Source organism: Cavia porcellus, unplaced genomic scaffold (assembly GCF_034190915.1).
Source record: "Cavia porcellus strain 051 isolate PalLab524CR breed Dunkin Hartley unplaced genomic scaffold, mCavPor4.1 scaffold_16, whole genome shotgun sequence".
NCBI classification, from domain to species: Eukaryota; Metazoa; Chordata; class Mammalia; order Rodentia; family Caviidae; genus Cavia; species Cavia porcellus.
Genome location: NW_026947499.1, coordinates 51781995 through 51795253, shown reverse-complemented (window position 1 = coordinate 51795253; position 13259 = coordinate 51781995). Strand labels below are relative to the sequence as shown.

The following is a 13259-nucleotide window of genomic DNA, read 5'->3' as shown; positions in this document are numbered from 1 at the left end:
AAGGGACCCAGGGTATGCAGACAACTATCCAAAATGTATGGAAGATGGTCAGTGCTGGTAGATGAAGACTTCTCATTACTTGATTTAACTCAACTTCTTCATTTCAGTAACACTCAAGAAAAGCAAAATAATATTAACATTTCCCTGAGTTTGTTTTATGGGAATTTCCCCTCCAATAAGTACACAATGAAGAGTTTTCAAGGAACCTATTCCATTGGACTAGGAGTTCTTTTAAATATTTAACAACTATTAAGTGTGATGCAGTCCTAAGGTTCTTAAATACCGTTGTTGCCCCACTCCCAGAGCCTACAGGTACGTGTGGAAGTGTGGGAACAGCATGGCTGTTCATGCAAGGATACTTTTCCAAGGGCAGTACTGACAAATTACATTAGATCCTTGATAGCAGCTTTGACATCAAAAGAGGATTAATTTGCTAGGGGTTAGGGTAATAGCATCATACATATTTGTCAAAACTCAGCTATTATTCATTTCAGATGTATGTACAGCATTGTTTGTAAATTTTACTTCAAAAGTTTTTAAATGATAAATTTCAAATTCTAGTTGTGTGCATGCTGAAGTGTTCAGGGAAAACTGATCTCTGTAATTTACTTTGAAATGTGTCAAAAATAAGATGCATTGATGGGTAGTGAGGTAGAGGGATATCTGATACACAAGGACTGTATAGTAAATAGTAATGGTGGCATTTAAGTGGTGGATAAACGGATGTTCACTGTCAAAATTCTTTTGACTTTGCTGCATGTTAGAAAATTTTTATAATATGCCAGGACAGTCAAATGTTTTAAATTAAAAAATCCAAAATCTAAAACGCTCCAAAACCCAACAACTTTTGAGCAGCGATATGAGGCTACAAGTAGAAAATTACACAACAAGAAACTTGGTTTCATGCATGAAATTATTTGAAATATTGTACAAAATATATTTTAGAGAATGAGTATAAGGTGTACAAGAAACATAAATGAATTCCATGTTTGACTTGGATCCATCTCCAACATATCTCTCTATGTGTATGTAAATACTCCAAAGTCAGAAAAAAAATCTGAGATCTAAAATCTGAGATCTAAAACACGTTTAGTCCCAGGCATTTTGTATAAGGTATATTCAAGCACTTTGTATAAGGTATATTCAAGCTGTACTGCAATGGGAGACAGAGAGTTAGCAGAACTGAGTCCTGTCCTTACTCTATATGTGGATTTTCTCTGGGCCTCTGTGAGCCCGGCTCTTCTCTATAGCACCTCTCATAATGAACAATGACCATAAAACGGATCTCTTTGGAAGCATGGCTTTGAAGGCAGCGACTGCCCCCTTGTGGGTCCTAGTGGCTCAGCTGATGGTCTTTTCTGAACATAGAATATTTGCACTGAGCTACATCCTCCAACCTTTGCTTTTTGTTTTTTATTTTTAAATGTGAGACAGGGTCTTACTAAGTTGCCCACACCGAGATCTTTTGTCTCAGCTTCCCAGACCGCTTGTATTGTAATGTGCACCACTATGCTCAGCTCTAGTTTTTGATCATGTTACTGCCTGCAAATGATGCATGGCTGGGTAATATTTTGAGATATTAATATACCTTAATTTTTTATTCAATACATCTCCCTTTTCTTCCCCTCTTCTCTTTCTGGAGATTAGACTCTGAAAAATGTGGCAGAGCACAAAGTAAATACGACCTTTGGGTCCATTCTGGCTCTGCATTTCAAATGTTCAAACCCTATAGTGTTTAAAAAACAGATGGCATTGAAAAACGGATTTATGGTTCTAGAATGTCTTTAAAAATATGATTAGCAATTAATTTTAGCCTTAAGAGAATACAGAGTGTGTCCATCCAGGTAAAAAGACTTCTGTCTACTGTTATATCCCAAGGGTCTTGAATATTCATGAAAAACAATAAAAACTCAATATAATGCTGAATGAATAATTTAATTAATAACTTGGAGAGCAAACGAACAAACTCTAGAGAGGCTTACATGCTAAAACATAGGGCCAGAGGACCACAGGTAAAAATAATCATCCACATCGTCCTGCTACTCCTGGTCTCCATGCCTCTGCATAATTTAATTCCTCTGCTGAGAACCAGGTTCATGGTAAGACTGTGGGCCATGGAGCCAAATCTGAGACCCACCACTCGCTAACTCTGTGACTTCCACAACATGCTAAACTATTTGTCTCTTTGTTGGTCTTCTTCTTTTGATGTGTGGATATCAGATCTTGGGATGATTTTAAATACCAGAATTTTGGAAATGCCTAAGTCTATCTGTTTTAATCTAAGAAGGTTCTGCACAGTAAAATATATAGATACAGGTAAGAACATTGATTGGGAATCTCAAAAAAATATCAAAAAAGATTTCTCTTTTTCATTTTTTGAAGAACAGCCCCAACTTTGGACTTAAGTATGAATGCAAAGTTGGATATGATTAAGATAGCAGTAAAACATTTATGACTGTCACAGTGTAGGTTTCATAAATGTAATGAGCACTTTACAACTTTGATCTGGTTTTCTGACCTTGCACTGACTGCTCCTGTGACACCTCTAGGCATTGTGAGGTCAATATGTTTTTTTATGATTTTTAAAGTGTCAATTAGTTGATGTTTTTTTTTTCTACATTGCCTGAGGAACAAGGTAATCATGACTCCAAAGAGTAGATCCTAACTTGCTGTTGACCTTGGACCTGCACTTAAGATTTTCTGTGTTGTGCTTCCCATATGAATAATGGTGTGAGTTAGATTATCTGCTGATCTTCAGTTACTAACTTCAGAAGGCATTAATTTTGGGGCCAACCACGATGACTTTATATCCATCATGATCCTCCAACAGTATTCTCATTCCCTGCTGCCACACATGTTTAGTAATCTTCATCATTCCAAAGACTAGAGATATAGTTGTGAGCCAAAAGCAGATGAGGTCCTGCCCTCATGGAGTTAATGCTTTGTGGGAGATGCAGAAACTAATCAAATTTATTATAAAACTGTAACTGATAGAAGCTCAAGACATCATGAGCATCAATGATAGAGGCTAGACAGGAGTAAATAAGACTAAAATCTAGAAGAAGAGTTAAATGCTGACAGAGAATATGGGAAAAATATTCTAAAACAGGAAACAGAAAATGCAGATGGGTGGCAGTCTGGAGAAGATGCCAGGGAGGACTCAAGGATACAGAAGAAGGCATCATGTTAGATTAGTCCTGGCCTGAAGTTAATGGGAAACCATTGATGAGTGTCTAGAAGAAGCCCAGACCAGATTTCCATTCTGGTGGTGACTTTCAAGAACCCAGAGAACAGATACACAACCAGTATTTCAGTAGCGGGGGTTGGTGGGATAGAAAACCTTCTAGCTCTGGCTATGTTAAAATATCTAAAAAGCTTGTGATATTCAGTTCTAATGGCCATATCCTGGGCTGGTAGTGAGTGAAAGATCCTAACACTGCACATACTTGGAGGATCCGGATGAAGTGGAACAATTCAATAAATCCCACAAAGTCACTTGTGCGTAGGACTGCCAAGAAAGTCCCCAAGCAGAGGAGCTGGGAAAATAGTGGATCAATAAGCAGCAAAGTAAAAAGCCTCTGAGAGAAACAGCCCAGAAGCTGGAATATTGCACTCTGGAGAAGACCAGATGGAAGGAGATGGATCCTCTTGACCAAGAAAGAAACTAAAGTTAGAAAAAGAAAGAAAGAAAGAAAGAAAGAAAGAAAGAAAGAAAGAAAGAAAGAAAAGAAAAGAAAAGAAAAGAAAAGAAAGCGAAATTGAACAGAAGGCAGTAGCCAGATGCACTCTCACTGGAGCTGGTCCCAATGTATGCAAAATGCCACTGGAGTCCGAAGATGCACAGTCACATGAAGTTGGGGGTTGGCAAGCCTGAGGGCCTCAGTGGGAAGATGGGTCGCAGAGGAAAGCAGTGGACCGCACCCGAGAACTGCATAGGCTTGTGGTGAGTGTGGTGGACTCAGTCCTCCTGCAACAGTGGGCAACTGGCTGGGTGCCATTTTGGAGTTGGGAAGGATAAGCCCAGAACCAGAACTGCAGCCAGTTTCATTCAGCCACTACTACTGCAGAGCAGATTGGTGAGAACTGCTTGGACTGAGTCCCACCCCTGTGCAAAATCCAATAGCCAAGGCCAAGGTTTCCCAAAAGCTATCCCTAACTGGCTCAAATTGCACAGCACACACTAATGTCATAAAGATTCCCAGTGGTGGACTACCTCAAAAGGGAGGGGCCAACCTGCCCTGCCCCTTCTACTCCAGTGGTCACCAGTAGATTCAGGAGGGCAGCAATCCCTAGCCAGCATACTGCAGAGTAATTATAACCAATACAGGAAGTGCCAGGGACCCCACTATTCACTTGTTCAGAACAAACCAGAAATATGACAAGAGGAAGAAACAAAAGGCAGTCTCCAGCCTCCAACCAAAGCAGTACTGGCCCAGGAGAGGTAGTTGCAGAAGAGATTGGAAGTTGCACAGCTATAGTTTCTGAAGAAACAGCATCTGACATAAATATATCCATGAAATTATAAAAGAACTTAAAACAGAACTATTAATACAAGTAAAGGAAGATACAAGAAAAACAGTAAAAGAAATGCTAAGCATCTCTCAAGAAGACACATATGGAAGAATAGAGGAGCACAGAAAAAGGAGGGAAATCTTTGATGAAGAATATTTTAAAAAATCTAGAATACATGAAACAGATTCAAAGAGATTACCAGGAAATTAAAAACTCCATTGAAAGCTGGCAAAACTGCTTGAAAGAAACTAAAGATAGACTATCAAACCTTGAAGACAGGTTTGCAGCATATGATCACAAAAGGGAAGATCTCTTAAAAATAACAAGAAACAATGAATTAACAATACAAAGGCTACAAGATGACAATAGGATCTATAACTTAAAAATAAAAAATGTGAGTGAAATGAAATACAAAGGCTATTTACAAAAATAAAGAAAACTTTCCAAGCATAGGAAAAGTAAATGCTATTAAGATATATGGGGCATACAGAACTCTAACCAGCTATAACCAAAATAGATCTACACCCAGACATATAATAATCAAGATCCCAGAAATTCAACACAAGAACCAAATATTAAAAGCTGTCAGAGAAAAGAAACAGATCACCTACAAAGGAAAACCCATCAGAATCATGACAGACTTCTCAACAGAAACCATCAAATATGGGCATGGAGTGAAGTATTCTAAATCCTGAAAGAAAATATACTCCAACCTCAATTGATGCACCCTGAAAAACTATCTCTCAAAAGTAATGGAGAAACAAGATGCTTCCATGACCAAGAGGAACTGGGGGAGTTCATGACCACCAATCCAACCCTATAAAAAATACTGAAGGACATTCTAGAGAGAGAGAAAAAATACCATGGTTTCAGGAACAATGGCAGAGGAGGCTCACTGATCGGGGCAGACAGTGGAATGAAGGGGAAAAGCAGATAACCAATGGCCAAAAAATAGCATGTCAGACAAGGCTGGCCATAATCACTAATATAGATGGCCTCAATATACTAATAAAAAGAAACACAGGCAGAGTGGATCAGGAGATAGGGACCATCAAGATTCTCTATATGAGAAATATAATTAACTTGAAAGAGGGTTTATAGACTGGAAGTCAAAGATGAGAAAACAATGCTCTGTGTGAGAGGGAACCAGAAAAAAGTAGGGGTAGCTTGCCCATCAGTTGCAGATTGGTTGGAAAGACATAACACTTTTATACAATGGAGAACTACTCAGTTATAAGGAAGGAAAACCTTGAGGCTCTTGTAGGTAAATGGATACAACTAGAGATCATGTTCCGGGGTAAATAAAGTTCAAAACTATCTAGGTAAATAGTGGATTGCCTCCCTAATCTGAAAGGTAAAGGAGTTAGTGAGATACAAAATGTATAATGCACTCTGTAAAAGTGGAATGGGAGGAATTGTCTAAAAAGGGAAGGCAGTGGACATTGTTAATCCTGTATTATGATTTGAAACCCATATTGTTTTTATAGCTCTGTTTAGTTTGGTTATATTCTGTTCAAGTTTGTTTGCTTACCTAGATTTGATGGCATGGACAGCTATTCCAAAGATAGCAGGATATACTATGGTAACCATTTTGATTTCTTATTAACTTAATTTGAAGCCCTGTATTGCTTTCACTGTCTTGTTTTGACTGATTTTATTCAAATATGTTTTGTTTGATAGTATCAAGTCTGAGGGTATAGTCAACTACTTTGAAAAAAATAAGATTCACTATGATACCCATTCTTGTTTGACTGTTATCTTCTTTTGAATTCCTGTAATGTCTCCAATGTTTTGTTTTTATTGATTTTGTTTTGTACTGCTATGTTCAATTTTATTATGTCTGATGATATGGGCAATTCTATTATGATAACAAGAGACATTATGGTAATCATTGTTGATCACCTTGTATTTTGGTTTTAAGTCATGTACTATGTCCATCCTTTTGTTTTAACTGACCCCATTTTGTTTTCTGTCATTTGATTTTATTCTTTCCGAAATAAAAATAAAGTCCCCAAGCAACCTTTAGCTTTCTCCTCCCTGATCTGCAGGACAAGATCAAGAAGGGGGACCTAAAATCCCAACAATAAAACCAAGGAACTTGGGGATTAGAGGATACCCATGTCCTGAATGCTCTCACACCCTGCCCAGCTCCCATCATACCCGTCAGCACACCCACTCCCCACCCCAGCTTGTGTGGGTCCCGGCTGTCAATGGCTCACAGCTGCCCCTGAGTCCAGGTAAATGCCCTCAGCTGTGCAGAAGCCACCTGAACTGAAAGGCTCTGATACCTTTCCATCTCCAACCCGAGCAGCCTAGGGCAAAGGCTATTTTAGTCAGGATGATATAACAAAATGCCAGGATGGAGTGGCTTGAATAACACCAATGTATTTGTCACAATTATAGATTGGGAAAATCCAAGGCCAGTGTGCGGACAGATTCAGATCCTGGGATTGCCCCTCTTCCTAGCTTGACTACCTTCTTCCTGCATCCCCATGTGGTAGTGAGATAAAGATCTCTTCTTTTTTCTTTCTAGTAATGGGGTTTGATCCTAGGGCCTTCCTACTGAGTTACATCCCCAGTTCCTTTTATTTATATTTTTTTTATTTTTGAAACACAGTCTTGCTAAGGCTGGCCCTGGACTTGAGATCATCCTGCCTCAGTCTCCCACAGTGCTAGAATTACAGGTGTGTGCCACCGCACCTTCCCCCTTTAAGGCTCATCATGAGGTAGGTTTCTGCTTTCATGTCCTGACTAATCCTAACCACCTCCCAAAGGCTCAGTCTTCAAATGCACTCACATTAGGAGTTATTTTGGCTTCAAAATATATGTTTTTGACAGATGCCGTCATCCTCCAGCATGGCCTGACCCACAGCATGACAGACCAGTGCCCTTGGTTCCAGGTGGGACTTCATAAGTGCTTCCGGTTTGGTCCAGAGCCCTCCATGGGACTAGGACACACAGCCTTAATTAGAGTCAGACTCTCTACAAGGCTCTCTTATGCTCTGTCCTACTTGCTTTCTCTTCTCCCAATAGCAGCTTGATAAGTCATTTGAACATAAAAGTCCCATCTTGCCCCTGCTTTAGAAGCACCCAAAGCATCATGATTCTTGTGTCACTGATCAATCAACAAAACCATGCTAAGTATGGACTATTTCAAGCCTGGAAAAGGGGCTATAGGTGGCAGGCCCAGTAACACAGTGACCCAGGTGTGCCTCCGTCCTCTGCCTGTGACCTCGATCAAGGCATTCAGCTTTGCTGAGTCTCCGTTTCCTCCTCCCTCTGATGACACTAACACTACCTCCTCCACTGGTCAACTTAGCAACCACAAAGTGCTACTGAATCATTAGGAACTGTTTAATTCATGCTTCCAGAACCCTAAGCATGCAGAAATTCTATCCTTAACTTTAGGGGAGCCCCAAGTTTCTTGCCTTCCATTATGGGTTGAATTGTGTGCCCCATAAAGAGATGTTCAACTCCTTATCCCAGCTTCTGTGAAGGTAGCCTTACCTAGAGCTAGTGTCTTTGCAGATGTAATCAAGTTAAAATGTGTTGTACTAGTCAGGATGGGACTTATTCAAAGTCTGATGTCCCCACAGAAGGAGAAATCTAGGCACAGAGATGCCCACAGAAGAACTCATGTAAGGGTGGAGTCAGAGACTAGAGTGCCATAACCACAGGCCAATGGACACCAAAGACTGCCAGCCACCAACAGGAGCATGGAACAGGCTCACTCAGAATCTCAGAAGAAACCAACCCTGATGACAGCTTATCAGACTTCTAGCCTCCATAGCACTGAGGTGACAAATGTCTGGTGGGAAGCCACCTGGTTGGTGGGACTAGAAGATGAATGTACCTCCTATTCATTGGAATGTCCGGGGATTTCCTGAGAACCAAAATACCCAAAGGCCAGGGTATATCTATGATTGAAGGGGAAAAGTTGGCCTGGAACTTGAACGATGTGTCCCCCTGTCAGAACAAAGACTACCCAAGAAGGTCCAAAACAGCTACTCAAACTGAACCACAAAAGAAGTAAGTGAACAGTGGGGAAGGAAGAAGAGGAGCAAAACTAAGTGGAAAAGAAAAGCACCAACAGCTGAGTATATAATATAGTGCTGAAGAATCAAAAAGATCTAGATGAGGATACATGTGACACTTCAATTCCACTTCCTGATGGGCAGAATGATGATGATACTTGCCTGAAAAATTAAACAAGATATTGCCTTTAAGTGCTTGACATATTAAGTGACTGACACCTTCAAAACCTTATTAAATGTTAGCTTTTGTTTTATTACTAAAAATGGAAGCATATTTCTTACAAATATACTTTTCTTAGCCTCAGCTACTTAGTTTACAAAATGAATACAACAGTTATCTTGCAGTGCTGTTGTGAGAACATTGGAGAAAGGGATAATACAAAAGATTTTAAACACTGAGAAGCAGGGTATATCACTTATATGGTGGTACATGGTTACCTACAGCAACGTTTTGAGTGCAGTTCCTGAAGAGGGACACTAGATGGTAGGAGAGTCTCAGTTTTGCTCTTTGAGCGCCACAAGGATTACACTCGGGGCAAATTGCTTCCCTTGAACCTGGGACCATCACATGCTGCCGCAGGGATCTCCAAGCATCCCACTGAGAAGCAAGCAGCAGAGCAGTGAAAGAAAAAAATACAGTGGAATGTACATTTTCTAATAGCTCACTGAGTTTTACATACTGCAGTTTAAAAGAGGAATTCTATTTTACAGGGATATATTTTCAACTTTTAGATGGTTTAGGGAAAGCCCCTGCCAACCCTGGGCTCAGCACCTCAGAGCTACTGAACCATGCTGGCTGGGGCTTTAGAAGCAGACCTATTTTTGCAAGTCATAAAACCTTGTTCACATGAGCCAGTTATATAAATTCTAAGGCAGTTTGCGTCACAAGCCTGTGCAAAAGAATTCCTTCAAAGTTTTAGTTCCATTCATGTCCAGGCTGATGCAGATTTTACTGAAGTCTAAGGCTGAGTGTCCACCTGTCTTTCACAGCTGAATTTCAGTGCTGCTTGAGCCGAGCACATGCTGCAAGCTTGCTATTTGAGCAGCAGACACCACCTTGTGTTTTTCTCCTCGTCACACTGCACCTCTCCTCTAGCCTGCACCATGGCTTCTTTATCACAGAATATTTCAGATACACATAAAGTGTATAGGATAACGTAACAGCAACCAGGAGCCAACATCGGGTTAAGGAAAAGTATCTCAGATACCTTCAAAGCCCCTGGTTACACTCTGGATTGTACCCTGCTTGCCTCCTTTCTCTGAGACAATATAATCCGCTAGATCTGGTATGGATCACAATCCCATTCTCCCACTAGAAGTGTTTAGGGAGGAACTAAGATCATCTTTCTGTTGAGTACAGGAGATAGAATCATACACTGCAGAAGAATGGGAAACAGAGCAGGAAGGGGAGTGGAGATCCTATGAAAGTTAGGAATCCCTTGAATGCCTCCTACACACAGAAATTACCAATATTTGAGGCAATGGATATACTAATTACTTTCATTTGATCATTACCCATTGTACATGTATATCAAAATATTACATTGCACTCTGTATATATGCACAGTAATTACATCAAAGATGTTTTAAAAAGAAAGAAGTCAGGGGCTTAGTGACTGTCATCTCCCTCTGAGTCCCACCAGCCTGCGGTGCTGAGAACTCAGTTTTGAAGGTAGACATTTTCCAACAGTACCCATTGCAGGGACAGGCCATGCCATGATCCCCTCCCCTCCTTGCCCCATAACCACCCCTATCCCTACACCATTCTCCCCTCCTCAAATGCCTGGGTCAAGGAGGGTCAAGAATCTGTGCAGCCAGAGGCGCAGGAATCAAAGGCCACCTACCAACAACAATGAGGACGTCCCTGTCGATGTGGGCCTGGATGTAGATGCGGCCGCGGCGTTCTGTGTGATCAGTGCCACAGAGGCTGGGGACGTTCATCACGCAGCGCTTGTGGACGTTCATCATGCAGGCTGCGAGGGTAGAGAGAGGGGAGGAGGGGCAAGTTGAGTCGGGCAGGAGGCACAGGTATTTGGCCCCCATGCCTGCTGGGCCCTCTCTATTCCTGTCCCATGAGCCTGGCTGAGAAGAAATGACCTTCTCGGGGTCTCATTAGAAGGGCTCACCAGTTCTCTCTCCCTTTCTTGATGGAAAAAAGGGGTTGAACATATTCACCCTCTGCACTCCCCCACCCAAGGTGATGAAGCCAGAGTCACCAACCTGAATGCTCAAAAGCCACTGGTCACATGACTAAGGGAAGACTCAGCTGTGGCCATGAGCACAGCCCAGCTTCCCCCAACCCACTGAGTCCAGCAGGAATGTCTGCTCCAAGATGTCAAGATGTACATCATTTAATTAATTTAATGTAATTTAATTTATGATCACCAGGAACAGGGATATATGTGTGACATCTTCCAGTTTTTAAATATGGACAGGAAATCTGCTAGGTTCTCTGGAAGTAAATGAACCAGAACTGTGATTTATGGGGAGCCCACCCGTGATGTCACGTTGGGCAATTTGGGCAATTCTCCCGGAGGGGCGCCACTGTAACCCCACAGCAGCTGGAAGACTTGAAGAACTCCAGGAGGAGGTCTGGGCAGATGCAGAGTCCACCATAGTGAACTACATGAATAAATGTGGACAGAAGTGAGAGGAATGAACCATACATGTAAAAAGTTGTCCTACAGTGTCTTGTGCATCATCTGCATATAAAAGCCCCTGCCCCGTGCTCTGTAGTGTGTCTGTGTTTGCTTCCACATGGTGGCTGACTTCCCTTGAGACCTGTGCAGCAGTGGCAGTTACAGGAAGCTGACCCAGAAGTCCAGCATTCTCTAGGGCACTCTTTGGTCCAATGTAAGAAGACAGGGAGAGCAGCTGAGCTCCCGGGCCTGCATTTCAGGTGACCTGAGAGAGCCCAGGGAAGGGATGCCCCGAAGTTCCTTCTCAGTCCACCCCAGCTTCAGGACACAGCAGGCAGATTACAAAATGAGAAAGAAGTTGCATGGAGAGGAACAGAGCAGGAGAGGAAGTGTAAACTCCAGGGACTGAGCACCAGCCTGCGTTGCTACTCACCACTCAGCCCTGCCTTCGAGGCAGAAGCATCGGCCCCATACGTGGGGGCTCTGTGTGATAAAAGGGCTCCAAGTCCTACAGGCAGAAAGCGCCAGTCTTGCTGCGTCACTTGTGTGTGTGTGGGGGGGGGGGCTGTCCACAGAGCACTCCCCATTTGAGGCCACCTCTGTCTCTCCGTGCCTTCGTCAGTGTGCATCTCTGCCTTGACCCTGTCCCCCCCCCCCCCTGGTCACTGTGTGCACCTCGCTGCCTTCACTGCACCTGGGACAGCTCTGTTCCACTCCGCAGTGGGCCCAATCTGTTTCTCTCCCTCTCTCATGTGTGTCTGTTTCTCTGTCTCTCCACATATACCAGAGTGTGGGTCCCACAACTTCCCAGCCTGCTGTAGACCACCAGGCCTAGCAGCCACCAGCACACGGAGCCTCCCTGCCCCTTTGCATCCACAGTGCTCAGAGCCCCAGAGGCCACGCAGATCTTTCCTAACAGAGGAGTCTTGCCCCTGCCTTCCTTTCCCTACCCACTGACCATGTTCTCCTCCCTCTTCTGGTATAAACCTGGGTACTACAAGGAGGTAGGTCTTCTCTACAAGAAGAATGTGTCACCCACTGACATCCTGGAGTAGACATTCCTGCTGCACTCAGTGGAAACAGTGATGTAGAGCTGTAGGAATGGACCCCGAAGGTTCATGCCTCTCTGCACTCATACCTGTGGTCAGTCCCCTCCCACACTGACTGAACTCCATCATGTGCTTCACTGACCAGTAGGACCTTCAAGAGCACTCAGAACCTTGTGACCTCCATGTGAGCTAGCCAGTGAGCTAATGAGATAAAGGCATGGGGCCCAGGCAGCCCCATCACCCAGAAGACAATAAGCCATCCTAGAAATGTGGGAACCATGCCCAGACAATCCCCACCCAATCACTAACCCATCACATATGCATGAAGACACCCAGCTGACATCAGCTGACTCCAACCCAGAACCAAAGGACAAGCCTTGCAGAATAGTAAGTTAAGAAAGTATCTATTATGTCATGGGGAGGAAGAATTGCTGCACAGTTAATAGGTAACTGGGGCCTCAGCTCCATCCAGGGATCAGGCAATATACTGCAGACCTAGACTCCAAACTACGAAGAAGCAAGCTGTCCCTTCCTGTTGCTTCCACCTGTTGTCAGAAGAGGCTGGAACAGTGTACTTACTATCGCATTTCATCCCCTGATGGATGAGTCCATACAGCAATGACCCACAGTGGTCACAAAATGTGGGGCTGGAGTAGGTGTGGATCTTAAACTTGTGTTTGCTCCGGGGGTCCTGAGGCCAAGAGAAACAAAAGACAGGTCAGGGTCAGTGAGGCGAGCGAAAGATTGACACTGCATTGTCACTGCAAAACTTACCAAGAACTGCACTTGGCCCCAGCACTTAGGAAAGCTGTGGGGACTATCACTGGAGTCCTGAATCCAGACACAGTGCTGGACAAACTCTGTTGAGCAACTTAATAAGGAAGACAGCTGTTCCAATTCTGTTCCCCCCACACACTCCTTTGCCTGTAAAACTTCCTTCTGGGCCACCTGAGAATTCCACCTATTGGCTCCCATGACTCCAGAGGCAGCAAAGCAAAGTGACAGTCACATGAATTTAACAGACC

The 13259-nt window shown here is 43.0% G+C and overlaps 1 protein-coding gene across 2 annotated transcripts in view; it reads right to left on the bottom strand.

The window, feature by feature from the left end:
* Prkcb (protein kinase C beta) overlaps positions 1-13259 on the bottom strand; it is a 310851-nt gene that overhangs the window by 141496 nt on the left and 156096 nt on the right. For both annotated transcript variants that reach the window (XM_063226675.1, XM_063226676.1), the window contains exons 4-5: positions 12814-12925; positions 10391-10519 (exon numbers count right to left, since the gene is read on the bottom strand). In XM_063226675.1, coding sequence (XP_063082745.1) covers positions 10391-10519; positions 12814-12925 — 241 coding nt within the window. The remainder of the gene's footprint in view (positions 1-10390; positions 10520-12813; positions 12926-13259) is intronic.